This window comes from Strix aluco, chromosome 6 (genome assembly GCF_031877795.1).
Source record: "Strix aluco isolate bStrAlu1 chromosome 6, bStrAlu1.hap1, whole genome shotgun sequence".
NCBI lineage: Eukaryota > Metazoa > Chordata > Aves > Strigiformes > Strigidae > Strix > Strix aluco.
In genome coordinates, this window is record NC_133936.1 from 23,947,527 (window position 1) to 23,969,863 (window position 22,337).

The following is a 22,337-nucleotide window of genomic DNA, read 5'->3' on the forward strand; positions in this document are numbered from 1 at the left end:
TGTCTTCCTGAAGAACACCTAACCACAACACCTGAGACCATTCAGAACCGGCATTCTTGTCACACCATGCTCTCTCTTCCCCCAAAGCTAAAGCCGTTATACTACGCAGCAAATAAATGCAAAGTCCGATGGGCCAAAGAAGAACTAAGAGAAGTAAGTACCATATCTATTTAATGCAATGTTCAGACATCACAACAAGCAGGGAGGTGGTATTGGGTTCTAATGTCTGTTTCCAAGGGCTTTTTAAAATTTAATTTAAATCAAAGGACCATTTAATATACATATGTATAAGGAAGCTGGGATTAGAAAATTGCAGAAGACCTACATTTCAAGGGACATTTACCAGAGAGTTTTATTGGCGATTTTGGGAAAACAAACCCAAAACCACAACGAGGGGGACATGAAGGAGATTATATCCAACTCTTACATGGTTCAGATGCTCCCCAGTGCATCATAAAGAATATTTAAGAAAATGCTACCACACCTCTTTAAATTTAAGAAGAGACTGTGCTGAATCCATATCCAGTGGTAAACAGATATCTTCATTTTCAGGAAGATCAAAAACTTCTACAGATTTTCCATGTAAGTGTGACTCATACGTATCGTCATCATCATCATAATCATCATCCTGACAAAATGGGAAAATCATGACATTCTGTAACACACACACTTTGCATTATGGTAGTAACAATAACAAAAGCACACAATCAAGGAATCCAAACAATTGCAAAACTTTTCTCAACTAATTACTATTCTTTTACTTTATTATACCTATGGTAAGATTTAAAGATGACTTGCAAACACCTTCATCAAAGTTTCACAAATGAGAGCTAAGTAAGCCATGAACAAAACAATCACTCACAACTGATACTTAAAAAGTATCTTTCGGATTATTGATAAATTGAAAGCATAGCAAGCAGTGATAATCATGTGCCTTGATAACAGCAATGTATGAAAGTTTGTATTTTCTGTTTTTAACAAGTTCCTGTTTTATCCTTTTTTTGCTTTAAAAAAATTTAATCAAATTAAAAAATTTATTGCACGTAGCGGTAATCAGGTACTTTTAAAAATATGTAAGCATGTAGGATGTCTTACCTGCTCTGTATCATCATGAACATAGTGCTGCTCATACAGACATCTCTCTTGCTCTAAGGTCTCACTAATGAGGCGGGCTACTTCACTCTGAGTCCCTGGCTTCTCTCTCCCAATCAGAAACCTACAGAAGAAAAACAAATTACCTCGCAGCAAAAAGCTCAAGATATTCTTAAAGAAATTAGTTTGCCATACTGTTGCCTTCAACATCTTTGCAAAACTTTCAATTATGGCTTTGTATTCTCCATTAATGAAAAATGGCAAAAAGAAAGTATTATTTCATAGGAAACATACGTACCTCACTGTGCCTTTGGTGTTTTTTAATACAGTGGCTGCAAAGAACTGAGTAACTCCTACTAGACTTATGCCATCAACCTCAACAATCTGATCATTTACTTGAATTCTGCAAAATAAATAAATGCTTAGCTATCAGTTAACAAAAGTATTTTGGCTTGACAGATTTTTGACATGACAAGCATCACTTAAAACTCACCAATATTTATAATGAGAAATTCTGAGTCCAAAATTCATTGCTTAGAAACAATCTCCTGATCCTCAGTTACTATGCAAATCACCAATTAAAATTTATGCAGTATTTGTCTTGATGTGTGTTATACTACTTACACAGTGATTGGTTTCCTGGGGTGTCAACATGATTTTGTGACACTTTTACACATGGGAACATGCTAAGTTTTTCCCATATATGCTGTAAGCAGATCTACACTTACTTTGCAAAAATGTCTTATATTAAATAAAACCTGTTTTTTAAAAAATTAACATAAAGCAGGAATGTAGTATTTCTTCAGCTGCATTCAGTTTTTGTACTTTTATTCACAGTATTTAGCATATCCAGTGAAAATGCTTGGGCTCAGTTAGAAATTTGTAAAAAGCATAATCAATTCAACAAAAAACTCACCGTCCATCTCTCTGAGCAGCTCCACCATCTGTTATTGTTTTTACAAAAATACCTAGTTTTTCCAGTCCCTGATCAGCACCAACTCCCATTCCAATAATACTGATGCCCAGACCACTGTCACCTAAGGGATTCAAAAATCTAGCATTAGCTGCATAACACAAGATGTAACACTTAGCAGTAGCGAGCTGTTTCAAAGTGTTCCAAGTCCTTCCACACAAAAGATATGAAAACTTACTTTAAAAAAAAAAGCACAAAAACCCCACCCAAGACAACATATTTTCTATCTAGATACTATTCAAAGCCTTTTTGTTCTGTAGTTATGACTGCCTGTTAGATTCAAAGTTTCACAGTATCTGGAGGAGATGGCAAGATTTATGAATTGTATTATATTTTGGTGCAGTAATGTAGCCTCCCTAACTTCAATTAAGTAGAATAACTTGCACTTAGTACAGGCCTGTCCATTCACTAAATTCAACAGAACCAGCTACAAATGAAAGCCTGAACACACATTCAAAAATTCAAGACCTAAATTCAGGGAAAATAGTTTCAATTTGTTTTATCTTTTGTGCGCATAGTATCTCTTGCAAATGTTCAAGGTTTGATTTGCACCTTTTTCAATTTCCACAGGAAACACTTCCATTTTTTCCACCCTCTTCTCAAGTTCATACTCAGCTGAGGCTGCCACAGGGTCAACTTCTTCATTACGTCTATCATAGTCTTCATTTGAGTAAGTACTGAAAACCTAAGAAAGGTAACAGAAAACATTTTTAGTGCTTTCCCACCCCCTTCCAAACATGATATAATTGAAAGAAAATCAGTAAGGAAATTAAAGTGGTATTGTTAGAGATCCCATTTTCTAAACAACCATCAATTTAATAAATACCGCTGCTGTAAGACAGTTTCCAACTTGCACAGAAGTAACATTTTAGAAGTTTCAAAACAATTCCTTGAACAATTTTTGTGTTGTAAATGCACCAAATCATTAAAAGAAATCAGACACCTCCTCTTTGATATAGTGCGACTTTTTTTTTTTTTTAGGACTACATTCCCCCAAATCCTTCTTCCTTTCTTCTTCCCTCCCCCCACACCATCTGCCAATTGCAGTGCTTCAAACAGATGCAGTTTTCTGATTTTGCAAGGGAATCACGCAGTTTCCCAGGAAAAGGAAATGCCTTGTCACATACATTACTATTTTTAGTAATCACTCCAGCTGAATTTCTGAATTGTTAAAAATAAAAGGCAAACAAAGTACTTGAATTAAGACAGAAATCTAGAAAGGAAGAATGAGCTACATGTAGCAGGGTTAATTTTACTTGTCAGCATGCTCACTAATTGTATTTAAATTCATAAGTTAGAAAAAAAGGAGAAAAAATAATATACCAAACCCCATTTATCTAAAAACAAGGTTTATCTGCTTAAGTTTTTTGCATGCACTGAGTGTTTTACTCAACACCACTGTAAGACAAAAAACAGTTATGGGTTGCAGCTGCAGCAGCCATCTCTCTAATCAAGAACATGCAGTGCTGACACAAAGTTAATTTACACTGGCCTACTAAATTTTTGCAATTGTTGCATTTTCACACTAAGACTACCTAGACAGGTAACTGCAATCATGCAAATAAGACAGAATTAACTGTAATTAGCTGTAATTAACGTTTTCCCAATGAATTTACATCCGCTAGTATATGGTTTTAGCTCTGCATGGCAGTAGCCTCAGACACAGGAAAATGGTTATTGAAACAGATTACCAAAAAGCAACTAATATAAACTCCATATTTCCCATGGGGAGCTTACTGCTTCACCTCCAGACTACAGCTGGAGGACAGTTTCACAAACGCTTTGCCAAATCCTGCAAAACAGCTACTCCAGAAACTTGGCATATATAGCAAGATTAGATCCACTTGGCAGAAAGGGAAGGAAAAAACCCACTCTCGGGAGTCTTACGTTTCCCCCAATAAAAGAACCTTCCTGAAAAGTTATTCTTCCTAAGTCTTGCATAAATGAAAATAAACTAATAGACTCCTTTGGACTACCACACAGACACCAGTGGGCAACAACTGGACACAGAAAGACAAGGGTTGCACTTACAGGATCTGTCTTCCATAAACTTTACAGAAAAATCTGAAAAACAGACAAAGAAAACCATCCAAATGGTCTCAAGTAACCTTACTCTATCACTATCAGGAAAAAGGTGGCCAAGTTCTTTCAACTAATCTCCCTCCCCACCCCCCCAAATCAATAAATAGGATATGAAGCAGAAGCATTTAAGGAAGCACTATTCTCCCTTTGGAACAAGACCAGTCTAGTTTGGTTCCTTTCCATCCCAACAGAAAAACTAATCTCTCTAAAAACATAGTCAAGTTATAATAAGATTAATTTTAAACTAATAATAAAAAGGAAGTCATGAGTGGACAAATAACTTTTTAATGAGAATATTTGAGTTCTCGAGAACAAATCAAATACTGGGGCATAAAAAAAATCAAGTTTGCTTATTTATAAGTGTACATATGATCTAGTATTAATAGCATGACTAAAATGTTAAAAATCACTAACTATTCAAATGACTGAATGAGCAAAATGTGGAGAATGGTAGTAGCTCATTTTGGAGACACCAACAACTGTATTCTCTTGATTCTTTATAACTTAGTGGTCTCACTCACAAAGCTGAAGATGATGCAAAGCAGTCACTATCTACTGAAGAATTACATTAGCAAAGAAATGACCAGTTCCATACACGACCATTTATAAAGCACTGTAAGCAAAGTTGCACCATCATAACAGCATTACATATGCTCTAAGTCCTAGGCTGCCAGCACTAAAATATCTCTGGAATTTCTAAAAATTATTAAATATTTTTCCAACTTGAAAGTAATAGCATTGTACTTGAGTCTCATGGAATTTGCCCATTTTGACACAAAATTGATCACAGGAATTGATCACTGATTTTAAAATTAGTGGTGGCTTAGATTCCAGTGATGTTTACAGTAGTTATTCATAAAATAGCACAAACATAACTATGCAAATGAAGACTACTAGTATTTATGCACACTAGCTTTTTAAGAAAAATCTATCTGAAATCAATTCTGACTAAGCCACTAAAAGAAACAATTCCTACTTTTCTCTTAAAGTGACAGATGGCAAGCGTGTGAGAAAGTGTAGGTAATATTCTAAAAACCATAAGCTAACAATTAAGACAAGACAGATCTGTTTCAAAATAGTAAGACACCTACCCCCTTGACTTCAGAAAAATAATTTTGAGGAAAAACACAAATTTACAAAAAACAGAGGAAAAGCAAAACTGATGGATAACCAGAAGCCAAACGCTGCAATAACAGAAAGAAAAGCAAGACCACACTAAGAAAACCATGGCTGAAGAGTCAAGGGCAAAAGACAGAAATTTTTTTTGTGTACATGTGGAACCATAACATGGTATTCATCTTTTATGAGATGGAAACAGTAAAATTGTTGACACTAATATAGCAAACACTGAATTGCTCAGCAAGATGTTCTTGCCAAGTAGCAAAAGTAACATTAAACTCAGTTAAAATGTGGGTAATAAATAATATAAGTTACAAGTTACACAGTTTAGAAGACTGATGAGAAAGCTAAACAGTTCATCTCTGCGCTGTGTCTGGCGGGGTTTAGTTGCAAACGCATTAGGGACAAAAGAAATTCTAATCTTACTATTTAGAAGCCACTGCTAGCCAGAGATCATAAAATTATTAGTGTGCAAGTGATATTTTTAAAAGATATGCTTTAGCAAACACAAGTTATTATCTCAACACAGGAGAAACCAGATTAAATTTACTGTGGAAACCTGTGAATTTTACAAGCCTTTTACTGTAGCTTGTTATATCCAGAACATTAACAACTTCTGGATCCTGTCAAGCTAATAAATGATGGAAACCCCTGCTATCTGAAAAAAAAAAAATTCCTTTTACACTGAAGACCTCTCTTCTTCAGAATGAATAAAAATAATTTTAATCCCAAAAAGTTCTGACAGAGGCCTGAATTTTTAAGGATTTTTAAAAAATTAAATTGTTAAGATACATAACTGAAAATTTTCAAATATATACTTAGTCCTTGGACAGAAAAATATATTTATTTGGAGACAGCGCACAAGAACGTTTTCTTGGCGTTCTTCACACCAAGAAAATGAATCACTTTTTGAATGCAAAATTCAGTTCACCTTCTATGAAGATGCTAATATCAACATCATGAAGTTCAGCACCCATAAAAAACCAACACAACCTACTTTGATCATGGCAAGGTTTATAAGGCACCTGGTCTGCTGGTGACAAATGAGACAGGTGGGATGCAGCTGTCCCAGAGGGGAAAAAGGATTCTGGGGCAGGAGTTAGCAGGGCTTATTGACAGGGCTTTAAACTAGATATGAGGGGGGACGGGGAGATAACTGGGCCTGTTAGGAATAAGCTCAAGGGAAGCATGCCAAAGCTTGAAGGATGGTGGACTGGTGAGGGCTCTCCCTCTGCCATTTCATTTGAGAGAAGGGAAAGATGTTTAGGAACCATGGAAGCACCTGAGAAGGGTCTGGTAGGGAATGGGGTCCACACTCACAAAAAGGTATTGGATTCATTAGCTCATCTCAAGTGCATCTATGCCAATGCATGCAGTATGAGCAACAAACAGGGGGAGCTTGAAGCCATGATGCAGCACGAGAACTATGACATAGTAGCTATCACAGAAATGTGGTGGGATGCATCACATGACTGGAGTGCTGCAATTGATGGCTACAAGCTCTTCAGGAGGGATAGACAGGGAAGGAGAGGTGGTGGAGTGGAACCTGTATGTAAGAGAATGCTATGACAGCTCAGAAATCAAGTATAGTGATAACGGGGTTGAGAATGTTTGGATTAGGTTAAGGACCACTAAAGCAGATCCTGCTGTGGGAGTCTGCTATAGACCTCCCAACCAAAGCAGTGAGGTGGATGAAGCTTTCTATAAACAGTTGGGAGAAATCTCACGGTCACCTGCCATTGTTCTTGTGAGGGACTTTAACCTCCCAGGTATCTGCTGGGAACACAACACAGCAGAGAGGGAACAATCCAGGAGGTTCCTGGAATGTGTGGAGGATAACTTCCTCACACAGCTGGTGAGTGAGCTGACCAGGGAAGGTGCCCTCCTGGACCTGCTTCTTGTGAACAGCGAAGAACTTGTGGGGGAAGTAAAGGTTGGAGGCCATCTAGGGTACAGTGATCATGAGATGATTGAATTTTTGATCCTTGGAGAAACAAAGAGAGGGGTTAGTAAAACTGCCATCTTAGACTTTCGGAGGGCTAACTTTGACCTGTTCAAAAGACTGATTGACAAAATCCCTTGGGAGGCTGCCCTGAAGGATATGGGAGTCCAGGAAGGCTGGACATACTTCAAGAAGAGAAGTCTTAAAGGCACAGGAGCAGGCTGTTCCCGCGTGCCGAAAAACAAGCAGGTGGGGAAGGAGACTGGCCTGGCTAAACAGGGACCTTTGGCTGGATCTCAAGAACAAAAGGAGAATCTATTGCCTTTGGAAGAGGGGCCAGGTCTCTCATGAAGACTATAAAGATGCAGTGAAGTCATGCAGGGAGAACATCAGGAGAGTCAAAGCGCAGCTAGAGCTCAGCTTGGCTACAACTGTTAAGGATAATAAAAAAAAGGTTTCTATAAATTCATTAACAGCAAAAGGAGGATTAGGGAAAATCTCCCTCCTTTATCAGATGAAGAGGGAAACATGGTAACAAAGGATGAGGAAAAAGCTGAGGTGCTTAACACCTACTTTGCCTCAGTCTTTAGCAGTGGAACTGGCTGTTCCCTGGACACCCAGCCTCATGAGCTGGGAGATGGGGAGGGGAAGCAGAACAATGTCATCACAATTAAAGAGGACATGGTCAGAGACCTGCTACACCACTTGAATGCACACAGGTCTGTGGGACCGAATGGGTTACACCCAAGGGTGCTGAAAGAGTTGGCAGATGTGCTCGCCAAGCCACTTTCCATGATTTACCTGAAGTCATGGCTATCTGGGGAGGTCCCATTGGGCTGAAGGGTGGCAAATGTGACACCCATCTACAAGAGAGGCAGAAAGGACGATCCAGGAAGCTATAGACCTGTCAGTCTGACCTCAGTACCAGGGAAGGTCATGGAGCAGGTCATCTCGAGTGCCATTAAAAGTCATTTAATGGACAACCAGGGGATCAGGCCTAGTCAGCATGGGTTTATGAAAGGCACGTCCTGCCTGACAAACCTGATCTCCTTCTGTGTCAAAATGACCCGACTATTGAATGAGGGAAAGGCTGTGGATATTGTCTACCTGGATTTTCGAAAAGCATTCGACACAGTTCCCCATAGGATTCTCATAGAAAAACTGGCTGCCCATGGCCTGGATGAGCGAACGGTCTGCTTGGTCAAGCACTGGCTGGAGGGACTGTCCCAGAGAGTGGTGGTCAATGGAGCTAAATCCAGCTGGTGGCCGGTCACATCTGGTGTTCTTCAGGGCTCGGTGTTGGGACCATTTCTGTTCAACATCTTTATTGATGATCTTGATAAGGACATAGAGTGCATTATCAGTAAATTCGCAGATGACACCAAATTAAGCAGGAGTGTCGATCTGCATGAAGATACGGAGGCACTACAGAGAGACTTGGACAGATTGGATTGGTGGGCCAATGTTAACGGGATGAGCTTCAATAAGGACAAGTGCCAGGTCCTGCACTTGCGCCACAACAACCCCATGCATTGCTACAGGCTTGGGGAGGTGTGGCTGGAGAGCTGTCTGGAAGAGAAGGATCTGGGGGTTCTAACTGACAAGCATGAGCCAGCAGTGTGCCCAGGTGGCCAAGAAAGCCAATGGCATTCTGGCTTGTATTAGAAATAGTGTGACCAGCAGAAGTAGGGAGGTGATAGTCCCCCTGTACTCTGCACTGGTGAGGCCACACCTGGAGTATTGTGTCCAGTTTTGGGCACCTCAATACAAGAGAGATATGGAGGTGCTGGAGCAAGTGCAGAGGAGGCAACGAAGCTGGTGAAGGGCCTGGAGAATAAATCCTATGAGGAGAGATTGAGGGAGCTGGGACTGTTCAGTTGGAGGAAGAGAAGGCTGAGGGGAGACCTCATCACTCTCTACACCTACCTGAAATGGCATTGTAGAGAGGTTGGTGCTGGTCTCTTCTCACAGGTCATTAGTGACAGAACAAGGGGGAACAGCTTTAAACTGCAACAGGGGAGGTTTAGACTGGACATTAGGAAAAAATTTTTCACAGAAAGAGTGGCCAGACAGTGGAATAGGCTGCCCAGGGAGGTGGTGGAGTCACCATCCCTGGATGGGTTTAAGGGTCGTTTAGATGAGATGCTGGGGGATACGGTGTAGGGGAGAACTTTGTAGAGTAGGGCTGATGGTTGGACTTGATGATCCAAAGGGTCTTTTCCAACCTGAATGATTCTATGATACTGTCTAAAAGATCCTACTGTTCAGTTCCTGTTACCACACAGAACCAAAAATCTCCATTATATCATCTTAGTGCTATCACTGAAAACAGCATTATCACAGGCAACCAACAATGACCTTGCTTAATACAAACTCTTAGCAGGACGTAAAAAGCTCTACTCAAGAACTATGTTAGTTTTAGCAGAATGTTAATTTTGTTAGAGGTTAAACACTTATTTACCACGTTTTTTCACGAAACTGCTACGGAATCATAAAACACAAGCCAAAGACCTCCACTCCCATATTCATTTCTAGTAGAGAGATTTGTTTCTGCCTGATCAAAAGCATAACATTACAAAAGTAATTAAACAGTAAGATTAAGAAACCAATAACTGTCCAGAAGGGTTCCCAACTAATCAGAACGGAAGCAATGTCAACATCACTTTAAAATTCTCATGTAATACCGCAGTATTTGCTGGAAAGCCTCACAGCACCTGCACAGGCAGTTAAAGTAACACTCGACAGCTGAGAGAGGCACTGAAGTGTTACCGACACTCCTGCCTGGACACCACACACACCTAGCAATGACTACACCAGTTCGTTCATGTTTCTTGTGAAACAATTCTGGCTTCAAGCACACGAGTTTACTGACACTCCATAAAGCCGCATGTTCAAAACACAAGTTACAGTTCAGGGAAAATTATCTAAAGGTGAACAGTTTCAGCTTTTCAAATTGACCGCCTTTGCAATACCCTGCAAAATGTGAAGTGCCCAAGCAAACACGAATAATCATTTGAAACAGCATCACTGAAGTAGGACTGAAGTATAACGTACACTTTACAGTTTACTCTTACAATCTCCCTCTTCAGTCAAAGTAGACATCTTGTTACCGCTACCCACTCTTCCCTCTGTTTCCGAAAGCTACACAGTATTTTATATTACTACTTGTTAGATTTTAAGTGAAAAGTGACTATACCTGATTTAAGTCAATTCATGCTATCAAATCCTTTAATCAGCAAACAGAAACACCTTGCTTTTTTTCTTTTTTTTTTTTTTTTAAACACACTTTCATTCTTCTTCAAAAAGCATTCAGAGTGGTTGGTAACTGTTAAACAGATTAATATTATAAGCCATTACACTCAATGCAGCATTTTCTGTTACCAAACAGGTGGACAGGCAGGCTGTGCACACTTTGGCACTTGATCCTGTAGCTTTGCACGACTTCATCAAAATTCCCAAGTCAGTTTACATAAAGGCATAACTGCAACCTTGCTTCAGACCTACAGTACAATTTCATATAGACAACTTCATCATAAACAAACCAAGTTGTTTACCAGTCTCACTATTCTCTACTTAATTCTCAGTAAAACTTCTGTATTTCACTGCAGTAGCAAAGACACTGGAGCTAATGAAAGAGCAAGAAAGGCAATGTGGTATCTGGTTCAGTCGGGTTTGCTACCTACTCCAGAAGGGGGAACACTCTTTCACTTCTGGGTATTTAATTTTTAAATCCAAGTGAAAGAAATACTGAAGACAGAGAAAAGCATCCATTCCAATTCCGTGTACTGATTTTATTTAATTTCAAACATTCAGAGGAGAAGTTGAGAGATGAGCTATGTTCCCCCTTCATGGAAGTGGAGCTCTGCTGTGATCTGGTTGTACTCCACCACTGTCTCAGTTGAGGTAGCACTGCTCTCTAAGAGACTGAAAGACTCCGAATAAATAGGACATGACCAGAAGAGGCAAAAACTACTCCCAGTACCACATAAAGGGGGGACACCCCCAAAAAATCTTGGCTCCTGAAAGACTCTGCATATAAAGAAAGTGATTCACTTCTGAACATCCATAAGCTTCACAGGTGTCTTGGTACCACCAATTTAAGCCTGGTAATCCAGAAGAATTAGATACATGTATTTATTTAGTATTCACCTAAAGAAAAATCTTGACCTGACCACATCTAAATAGCAAATAAATTGGTAGGAGGAACTTCAAAAGATTAACAATGAACACAAATATAGTCCACCTGGCTGTTTTCTAAAGACCATAAGAAGAAACAACAACAAAATAATTCTGCCATACCAGATCAACTCAATTAACTAATCTGAAGTAATGCTGTCACTAGCAATGACCAATACCCCAGGTCTGAAAAGGAAAATCATCTCACTATAGCAAGACATATCAGAGGGTGGATGGAGGAACATGATTGAGAACTAAATCTACAGAATTTGCATGTTGCCTTTTGGAATAATACTTTACTACTCAATAAAAGTATACGAAACCTGTAAAAAAACTCTGCTACACTGCACCTTCATGATGTCAAGATTACAAAATATGTACTCGGATAATACAGGGACACACTTATTTTTACTGATGTCCTTCTGAGTGTTCACCTTCTCTTTTATGTTAGAATGATATGAAAAGGGGCAATTTTTTTTTCCATCTCTCAAAAGGTAAACTACAAACAAGTTTCAGCTACTGCCTGTTCATTCTTTATCAGTCTAGGTTAAGTATTCTCAGGTGTTAATAACAGTAATCATCATCAAAAAGATGCTAAATCTTTCAGCAGCTTAACTGTTGCACTAATGAACTCGCCGCCTATAAATTTGCTTATCTTTGCTGACCTTCCCCACCTCCTCAGTGTTTCTTTTGACTATATCTCCCATGAAACCCTCAAATGCCTCCTATTCACTGCCTTTCCTCCCTCCTGCTCCCCACAGGTATTCTCAGAGTGAAACACAGCACAGGCTGGACATGCATAGTGATCAGCTAACATTAAGTCAAAAAGAACAAGTAACTTGAACTAAAGGTGCAGCACTGCCATCAGTGAGGGCACAAATCAGCAACTCTGACACAAGTGCTAATTCTCCCCAAAGCAAACTGTATTTTAAAAATACCTTAAAAAATATCTCTCTTTTCCCTGTCAAATCCGGGTGAAACTGCTAGGAAGTTAGAAGTTGGAGGGACTGAAAAAGGAGTGAGGACTGGCAGGTGATAACCTGTCATCCTCACTGTCATCTCACCTGACATCCATAACATCAGCGTTGTTTTATAGCATCATCAAGTACATCAAACAGGGCAGCTAGTATGTCATATAACTGCATCCAGGGAATAGTTCAGTTAGAAATACATTGAGATATTAATGTAAAGAGTCAAGCTGCTCCAGTGGTGGGCCAGGATATAAAAAACTCTTTGCTTTTTCTGTTTTGGTTTAGTTTCTGCTCTACAGCCCCATACCCTGGCACTGGACTCTCACCCAAAGACTCTTGAAATGACAAAGCAATCTAGCATTGTAAAACTTACATATCAAATATTTCCTAAAAATCAAAACAGAAGACTTATGATTAAAAAAAAAAGCCAATAAAAGCTTGAGTTGAAAATGCTTCTTTCTGGAGAGTTGAACAAAGGTCACGGAATCAAAACATAACAAGGACCAGAAAGGCATCAGAAATACTGGATATGGAACTTTCTAAAACCAGGTAAATGTTTAATTTTTATGAAAATTTAAATTTCCATAAGAGTTTAAAGATTATCTTTCCTTAAAAAAACTCCACCAAAATAACAAAATTTTCACATGTGTGAAAATATGTACCTTTTTCCTCAAGTTAATATCCATGTTTTTAACATCTCATGCTGTTAATTTAACCAGCAAGAAATACCATACTCTCAGATGCAGGCAGAACACAACAGGGTTACTTTTTGTGAAAAGTCACGGAAAAGTACCATGGAGAGTTTAAATTTGAGATAAAAATATGAAGAAAAATTGTTAGGATGTTAAGTTACAAATGTTGTAATGTTGATGCAAGTGATAAACAGAGCTTCAGAACAATTAAGATTTATGAGTTACAACAAACAAATTGTCATTGCAAAAGATCCCAAACAAAGCATGATGGAAATACACTTACATTATTTATGTCAAGAAAAAAGGCAGATGAAATCCCACATACAACTCAATTCTGTTTAAATCTACTGTCAGATCAAATCTCTATTTTCCTAGATCAACCTACATCCATATCACATACTTGTTTCTTAATGCCACAGAACTGTTTTACTGAAGTACTTGACCAATGGCTGACAAACAATTTTCTTAATTACTGAGGAAACTCCAGGGTTTGGGTATCTTCCACCAGTTATCGTATTTTGTAACCCTTTCTGTGTATGATGTCATAAGTATAAGAAGTTACAGTCCAAAAATCAGAGGATGTATAAAGCTCTAGCACTACTCTGAAACATTTTGTTAAAACAGTGTTCAGGAGACTACACACTGACCTAGAAAATAAGTGCATCTCCTAGAAGTGGTAAGCATTTACAGATATTCTGTTATACAGGAAATCCGATTCAAGTGTATCTTCATTTACTGCTTCATTAACTTCCACAGTAAGCAGTTCTGTACTAAAAAGGTTGAAGAGTATGCCAGCCTGAAGAAAATTACTGTTTGTGTCCCAGCTATAGATAAAACAGCTCTATTCCAATGCACAAGACAAATGGCAATATTATGAAGGACTTCCGTATTTTCGCCCAGAAGCAGCTGATACTTGGCTGGTTAGGACAACACACAAGCTATGAAACTGCTTTTGGTTTCCTTACTTAAGAAAAGTTTAAACTTCTGCTCAACTGTGGCAAATATAAAAGTAAAGCCTTTAAGAAGGTTTGGGTTTTGTTGGGTTTTTTTTTTGGTTTTGTTTTTTTAACTGTGTTCTTGACTTAACAACCTTATAAGAAAGTATTATTCACAAAAAGCTGGGGACAGACAGTCCCATGCAATGTAAACTGGGTAACACTGTTAATGAAACAGACCTAGGGAAGCAAATAGCAGCTGTACTATCTTTTCAGTTTACCTGAGCTACAGAATTTCTAAGGATCATAAATCACTGCAGAAGTTAGTCATAGTGCTGTTAAAGGTTTCGAGGACAAAGTTTGACACAGTCAGAGGTAAAAACATCTCAAGAAGTCAATTTGGAAACAGACATTTGTTTTCCCAATGGAAAGTTTCAAAATTACAGATGTCAAACAGCACTCAGTCATCACATTTATGTTAATTAAAGCCTTTCAAGGTAATTGCATAATTGAATGTGAGTTTAATCTCTACATCACAAAAGCAAAGTGAAATATAAAGGGATGACAGCACAGCTACCTGATGTTATTTGCACTGTCTGTAATGCTGATTGTTTACACAGTTTGTTCAGAAAACTTCAAGACAAAGACAAATTCAGTTCCCTTGAAAATACCTTGGACAGCTGAGTGTGCTTTACATTCCTTACTGGCTTCATATGTGGAAACAAGAGACTAAAAATAGCTCATGTACCATAACACAAACCCAGTCTGTGAAGTTCTGCTGTACAGTATCACTCTCTTAACTACTGCAGGAAAAACAAGCAACCAAGACGTAATGCTCCTTAAAGTCTGCAGACATCAAACAGCAGCAGGACTTAAGAGTCAGGTCACCCACAGCAAGAAGGAAATCTTCCCACACATTTTTTATCACCAGTTTCTACAGAATTGAAAGATTTATTTTAAAAAGTCTCATCTATGCTTATTTTCACAGGCACAGGGCAACACAAAATAATGGAGTATTTGCATAATTATGTTCCATCTTTCCTGAAATTATCCGATCAAATTATGTTCTTAGGCCCTGCTACAGATGTCAACAACTACAGATCTCTAGCATGGGTCAGATACAGTGTTAACAGTATTAGCTACCTTATACATCCCCTGGGAGCTTCACAGTCTCCTTCTTTTACTCAAAAGCCTTGCCAACTGTACAACTTACTAGAAACTTCGACACAGAGATATTAATAAAGTTCTCTTTGCTGCTGCAGCATAAATACTGTTCTTAGGGTGCCTGTGTGTAAGTTATATCCATTACCTACACACATATCCAAATTCCCTTTTGGGTATATCAAGTACAATGGTCAGAGCTCCATCACTGCAGGGTCTTGATGATCTGAGAACGTGCTTTTTCTTGCTCAAACACTTTCTGAATGTTTTGAGTTCTCTGACTTTATCAGACACTTGCTAAACACAACTGCAAAAGACAGAGATGGTTTTTCCATAATCACTAGAGAGATGCAGAAGGAAAACAGTAAGAATGTCAAGGCCAGCCTGGCCTCTCTCAGGAGCATCTAAGAGGAGGAGAAACACCGACCTTCTCCTCCAGTGGCTATGGATGTCTGGAATGGCACTCACATGTCAGTCAAACTTACCAGTCTAAATAAAGCTGAAAAAAGAAGCTACTAGGATACATTTCTTACTATGGCACTGCTCTAAGCTGTGGCAGGGCCCAGGAATAAGCTTTTGCTACCACTCAGGATTTTTTTTTTCTCTTCCAATTTAAGATGCACTAAAATCTATTCATAAAGTCAAACAAAAGAGATTTCCTTCTGTGAGGTAAAAGTGGGATTTTCTAAAAAGTTCATGAGATATTAAAGGTACGTTACTAACAAAGATTCTGGGGAAGTGCAAAAAAAGTTGAAATTCTTTATTTTACAGAGCACAAAAGCTGAAAACCATATACCAGGATTCATTCCCACTAAGTATCATAGAAAATATGAAACAAAAAGGCAGACAACGGGAAAGAAATCATTGCTTAGGCATGAGGAACAGGGGGAAAAAAGCTGTTGAAAATGACATACAGAAAGAGATCTCTATACCCATTATAGGAAAGATATAGTCAAGTTTCACCGAAAAGGGATAAAGGAAGGCAAGTATCACAAGCTTTAATTTTAGGGCCTTAAAGTTCTGTGACCATATTGCTATTAAGTACAGTTTATTCTGCCAATCCAAGTGGGATATTACGACAAGAACTATGTTATTTTTAATGGAAAACTGCTAAGAGTTGCTACCAACCATTCATCTCTCCATTGTGTAATTGATAATCTGGTACAGGTTGGTTACTGTGGCTTTCAGAGAAGCAGCTATAATTGAACAGTGCTAGTTACCAAAAACTTGAGTTTTGTCTACACAAGAGCTTCCATCACAGTTGGCACAGAAATTTCCACTAATGCTTTCAACTAAGTCTGGCATAGACATAACAGGGAATGCAGGAAAAGTCTGTTAGAGTCACTGCTTCAGTAGGATTTCATCAATGATCAGTAAAACCCTGCCTACAGCAGGAAAGTCAATGAGCACACATTTACAGCAGACTCTACACAGCACTCTCCTCAGATACTCAGCGCACAAAAGTGAGGGGAAATGGACTGATGCCCCTCAGGCTCTCACACAGCCTTCACCAGACTCATTATGCAGTTTTCAATAGTTGCACTTTCCCCTCCAGTGCTCCAGGTCACCACTAAAGCAGCATCAAATATAAGAAAGCCATATAAAGTCAGCCTGTCTATGGAGAGACCACAGGAAAAAACACATGCAACACAACTCGTATTTTGCCACAGCCAAAATATTTTCTGGGGTACAGCACTGGTGTGTGTTTAGCAAACTGGGAAATTACAGCTCTCCACTGCAGGAGGTACAGGAGTCAACACATCCTTCTTATCAGTAAAAGTGAGTCCTGACTTTGTATGAACAAAGTGTAAAAATTGTTTATTAAAGACAGTATTTTTCATTCATGTAATAGCAGAAGGGAATTGTGCTTGAGAAAGCCTGGACAGTTTCCCATTCCATCCTGGTCTGCATCTCCCAATTCACCTCCCAAACTTTAAGAGAGACTAGAATAACTGAAGTCTACGAGACTAGGGGTAAACACGGTTTGAGTTGTGGAATGACTTATTTTGTGGGTATTTTTGGTGAGAGAAGATGAGACACCTAAATCTTTTTGTTAGCACTGTAACTTACAGTACTCCTCATTATCCAGTCTGCCCTGTAACTTCTACTTCTGCAACCTCCTAACTCTAAAATGCTCATGTTAACACTCCTACAACTTGTTCACCAAGGCAGTATAAAAAAACCCCCAACATATATATGGTTATTATTAGAGAGAATTCTAAAATCTTAAATAACAGGAACTAGTCATTTGATATTTTCTCACAGTTAATTCTGAAAACAAGTCTGAAGTTGAATCTGAAGGTTTGCTACAGGGGTTTTTGTTGTTTAGGGGTTTTTGTTATTTTGTTTAGTTTTTTTTTAACTTTTGTACAGAAAGTAAAACTGAAAAAATCCTTCCTAATGCAATGCCTCAATTTTAAATAAATGGAGACAAGTACTAAAGGTCATGTGTTTGTATCTCTTCCTAAAAGTTTAGTGTTCCTGAAACTGTCCAGTAAGTAAAATCTCACATGTTGCACTATGCTATCTGAAGCTGCTGATTCAGAAATCACTTGTGAATTATACAATTACTGAGAAGTTATAACTTCTCTCTTATTCAAATCTGAATAAAAGCCATAAACTTACACTTTTTGAAAGGTTTTTAGAGCTTTGAAAAAAACACCACAAAAATGTATTTCCTGGGTATTTTTGACTGCAAAACAATTAAAAAAAAAAAAATTCAAATATACTTACTTTGATAGGAGCTGTTGAGAACTTGACTTTTCGGTCTGGCTCAGGATCTTCCTCTTCAGAAAGTCCAGGAAACTCCTCATATTCACTGTCATACATATACTCCTCCTCCTCCTCTCCCTCCAAAATTTCTTTGCCTTCAGGCCCTTGGTTTTCTGGCTCCGTATCCCTGTCATCATCAAAAGCTGCATTCTCTATTCCAAAAGCACTGAAGTTCTCGCTCTGCCTTCCCACTTGCTCCTCTTCTTCAATACCCCCCTCCTGCTCTAGAACATCCTGAACTCGTGTAATGGGAGACATCCCATCTCTTTCTTCTTCCTGACCAGTCTCGCTGCCTTTCATAAACTCTTCTACCACTTCCAAGGAGTAGTCGTTCCTCTTTCCTTCCTGTACTTGACATCTGAGCAGCTGATCCTCTTGAACAACGTGATCTTTCTCCAAACCTTCTTTTTCATGCCCTGAGGTTTCATCTTGTGCAACCAGCTCTGCGCAAGTCCTCTCCATGGGGGAAACCTTGGAGAGAACACCGTCTGATCTCCGCTGAGCCTCCTGACCAGGCGTACTGCCCATACCCCACAGGCTTCTCTCAAGTACCAGTTGTTCTCTTTTGTCTTTTCCAAACGCCTCACTAAGCTCATCTCTGAGGATCACAGGCACTTTGGTTGACACAGCCTTCTCCGGACATCCTTCAGCAACAGCAGATGAATCCAAACTGTGGTGGCCTCTCAAAGGGTCCTGATTCGGAGGACTGTAATTTTTTGAAATTTCTTTGGCTTCTTCAGTATCACTGTCACCCAGAAAGCTTTCCAGCCTCCTAGAAATGGGCCCAGCATTCAGGAAGGAGGATTTGGAACCACCGTGGGGATGCTGCTGCTTCAACTCCTCATTACCTTGATTTTCAACTTTTTCCAGTGCAACTGGAAGACTTGCTTCTGTATTAAAACTGAAGTGGTCCACCGCATTGTTGCAATCAGAAGCTGAACTGCGTCTCCTCTTATCCTCACTTCTTTCACATTTGCTGGGGGAGTATCTGTCGACTGAGCTCCGTTGTTTTATATTTCTCTCAAATAGCTTCCTGGTCTCTGAAAATTTTTCTGCCAGGGCAACTTTGTCCAAGTCTGCCTCATCATTGCTACGGATGATCTTGTCGGCAGCAGAAGGCACAGACAATGAATCTACAGGACTGCTGGAGGGGCTGGTACTTGTATTCAGAAGATTATTTTTTTGGACAATGAGGAAAGATGGACTACCTGGAGAAGGTCCGTACTCTGCTGCTGTGGCCCGGCTGATCAATTTGGTCTCAGCAGGTGGACTGCTTTCACAAGAGGGTGTGGAAGATGAGCCTCCCATTTGCAGAAACATATTTTTGATCTTGTGTACTCTATTGCCGTAAGTGGCAGCTCTGCCTCGACTGTGTGGGTCATTTCCCCCTCCGTTGGAAGAAGTGTTCAGCTTCTGATGCAAACCTGTTTTGTTGGAAGCATTTTCAGGATTGTTTACGCCATCAAATGAGCATTTGATAGCATGGAAATCGGATTTATAGGCATTTCGGTGTGGAGAAGCACTTCTTAAAGTCCTTTCCCCTTTGCCTTCGGTTTTCATCATTGTCAGAGAGAAAGCTCCCTCGACTCCTGCAGAAGAATGGGAAGGACGACTCCCAGGCACAAAGCTTCCACCCTCCAACACCAGGCAGAGCAGATCCCACAGAAGATCCGAGAAGCAGCCTTTCACTCGGCCGGCCTCCCCGCTCGCACTGAAATGGAGCGCAGGGGAGTGGACGCGGAGAGAAAGAAATCAAAGCGCGTAAATGGCCACATCGGGTATTATCCCCAGTGCGGATGGCGGTATCCTGAAATCCATCTGCAGAGAGACAGAGTTTGCGTTAACTCGGGGCCTCGCCGTCGTGTGACACGAATCCGAAACTCGGGGTGAGAAACGCCGCCCGAGAACTCCCCGCGGGATGAAGCCCATTGTGTCCGCCGGGGCCGCGGACCCCGCCGCTCCCGCCCGGGGACCGACCTGGCGGCTCCGGCGGGGGATGCGGCGGCGGGCGGCCCCCCCCCGCGCCGCTCCCGGCTTCCCGCCCCTCCCGCCAACGGCCGTCCCGGGCCGGGCGGCGGGGGAGGGGGCAGCGCCCGGCCCTTCCTGCCGCCCGGGGGAGGCTGGGCCCGGGCCGAACCCGGCCGCACGCACCGCGGCCCGGCGGAGCGGAGGGGCCCGGCCGCCCCCGCGCTGCCCGGAAGCCGCGAGTTTCGGCCCCAAGTTGAGGCTTCCCCGTGACGGCGCCTTTTCGCCGCGGGGCCCTGCGGGGCGCGCGCAGCGGGGCCGCCCCGGGCACCTCGCCCCAAACTTTCCGAGCCAGCCTACCTGGGGGCGGGGGTCCCGCCGGCTCCTTCCCCTCAGCGCTCCCGGCCGCCCAGCGGCCGCGCACACCACGCCATCATTATCCGCCGCCAGCCGCCCTCCCACCCCCCCCGCCCCGGCGCTGCCGCCCCGCGCTCCTCACTCCACCTTCCTCCCGCCCCTGCGGCGACGCTCCAGACCGCCGCCCGCCCGCCCCGCTGGCTCTCACGCCGCCCGGCGCCCTCCTCCGCGCTGTGTCTCGGGCCCGCCCGCGCGCGCGCGCCCTCGCTCGCACACAAAGAGAGGGAGCGGCGGGCGCGCCCTCGTTCCTCCCAGCGTGAGGGAGGAGAGGGGCTGCCGGGCGCGCCCGGCCCCAGGGAAGCGCCTCCCGCCCCGGGAGATACCACGCCGTAGCGGGATGCGGGTTTCGGGTGATACCATGTCGGGGAGGCGAGCGGGCTCGGGGTCGGCCCGCCGCTGCCCGGTGCCTGCTGGCGGCCGTGAGGGCGGGGCGCGGCGCCGGTGGGTGCGGGTCTCTCACCGGCCCCGCCGCGGCGGGGGAACGGCTGGGACGGGGGATGCCGGGGCGAGGGAGGGCGGCGGGCGCTGTGGGAGGGCCACGGGGGTGAGGGTGTCTCTGAAGGAAGGCGAGCGCCGAGCTGCCGGCGCTGGGGGGGTGCGCGGTATTTTCAAAGCCCCGGCGGCCGCCGCGGCGGGGGTAGCGGTTGCCCCGGCTTCACCGCAGAGCAGCGTCGTTCCCGGGCGGAGGGAAAGTCGCGGCAGCTGCCACGACCGAGGCACTGACAGCCGGAAGTAACTGCAATGCCAAACATTCTCCTCCCCCCCCCCCCTTCCTGTTAAAAATCATGTTTTTAACCCCTCCCGAGCAGGTGAGTATCGCACCCAAGCGCCGGTACGTAGCCGAGGCAGCTCCCGGCTGGTCGGAGGGGCCCAGGGCTGCCCGCGCCCACCTGCTGCCCGTTTCCTCCGCGCGGGAGCCGGGCAGCGCGGTGTCCTCCCCCCTGCGAGCGAGTCCTGCGCAGGACGGCCGGGCGAGCCTGCCCTGCTCCCCCGCCTGCTCCCCCGCCTGCTCCCCGGGCGGGGAGTCACGGCAGCTCCCCAAGACGGAGGAAATGATGCCCGTCATCGGTAGCCGTGGGCAGTCATAACCGCAGATTTGCAAGCAGTATTGCGCGTATTCAGTTCTCTGGCTTGTTAGTCCAAATAAAAGCACTCGCTTCAACCTAATTATCAGTTAAAGACAGAATCTGGATGACTGTCTAGTTTCTAGTATCGCTACTTCCACTGAGCATATATAAAAATCATACAAAATAAATAGGAGACCAGTAACGAGCACTGGTAGTTACCAATTATTTGGCAACTGTTGTTACCAAATTGTGTAACAATTATTTAGAAGTCTAAATACTTAACCCTTGGAAAATAATTGTTTCACTGGCTTGTTACTCAAATCAATGGTGAAATTTATACATTCTCCCAGACATGCCAACTGACTTTGACTTAACTGGGACTCACAATGCCTGGAATATTTCACAGGTTGATTCAAAACCTATGACACAGTTTCAAATTAGCCTTAATCATGATTTTGCAATAAAAAGAAAACATTATTGATACAATTTTCTAATGCTTTATTGTTCTGATACAAGCAGGGAAAAAATTGTTGAGACTTTCTTCTGTATTTTCAAACATCACACAGACAATGGCATTTCACCGAGACCTGCTGCTAGCAGTCTTAGATACACTTGGAAACACCATTTTGAATAAAATTTTAATATGGATAGTTTCACTGTAAGACTAACAAATGTTTCTTATTTTCAGAATAGGTAGGTCTTATCTAGAATAAGTAGCAGTGATCTTTCTCCTACATCCTCTTGAGATAAGTCATTCATATAGTGTTTGTAGGTAGGATTGAAATTGCAGGACGTAACCACCATCTTTCAATAAATCAGGCTGCAAGAGAATACTGAGCAAATGTTTCTCTCACAGACCAAAGGTAAATACAAGGTTGCTCAGCAGTTTGAACACTGTGGGCAGAGAACGTTCTGCATGCTGCTTGGGGAGCCTGGCAGTACGTAGGAGACAGTGCAAAGAAAACAAAGGCAG

At 42.0% G+C, this 22,337-nt stretch overlaps 1 protein-coding gene across 3 annotated transcripts in view; it reads right to left on the reverse strand.

Moving 5' to 3' along the window:
* Positions 1–20,357, reverse strand: part of LOC141925275 (neurabin-2-like) — a 46,229-nt gene extending 25,872 nt beyond the window's left edge. For 2 of the 3 annotated variants that reach the window (XM_074829125.1, XM_074829123.1), the window contains exons 1-7: positions 20,241–20,357; positions 17,877–19,733; positions 2,618–2,750; positions 2,009–2,129; positions 1,391–1,495; positions 1,096–1,216; positions 485–628 (exon numbers count right to left, since the gene is read on the reverse strand). In XM_074829125.1, coding sequence (XP_074685226.1) covers positions 485–628; positions 1,096–1,216; positions 1,391–1,495; positions 2,009–2,129; positions 2,618–2,750; positions 17,877–19,478 — 2,226 coding nt within the window. In that variant the 5' untranslated portion in view covers positions 19,479–19,733; positions 20,241–20,357. Of the gene's footprint in view, positions 1–484; positions 629–1,095; positions 1,217–1,390; positions 1,496–2,008; positions 2,130–2,617; positions 2,751–17,876; positions 19,734–19,892; positions 20,001–20,240 lie in introns of those variants that run through there. The other variant, XM_074829124.1, reaches the window with a different exon arrangement.
* Positions 20,358–22,337: the final 1,980 nt, after the last annotated feature.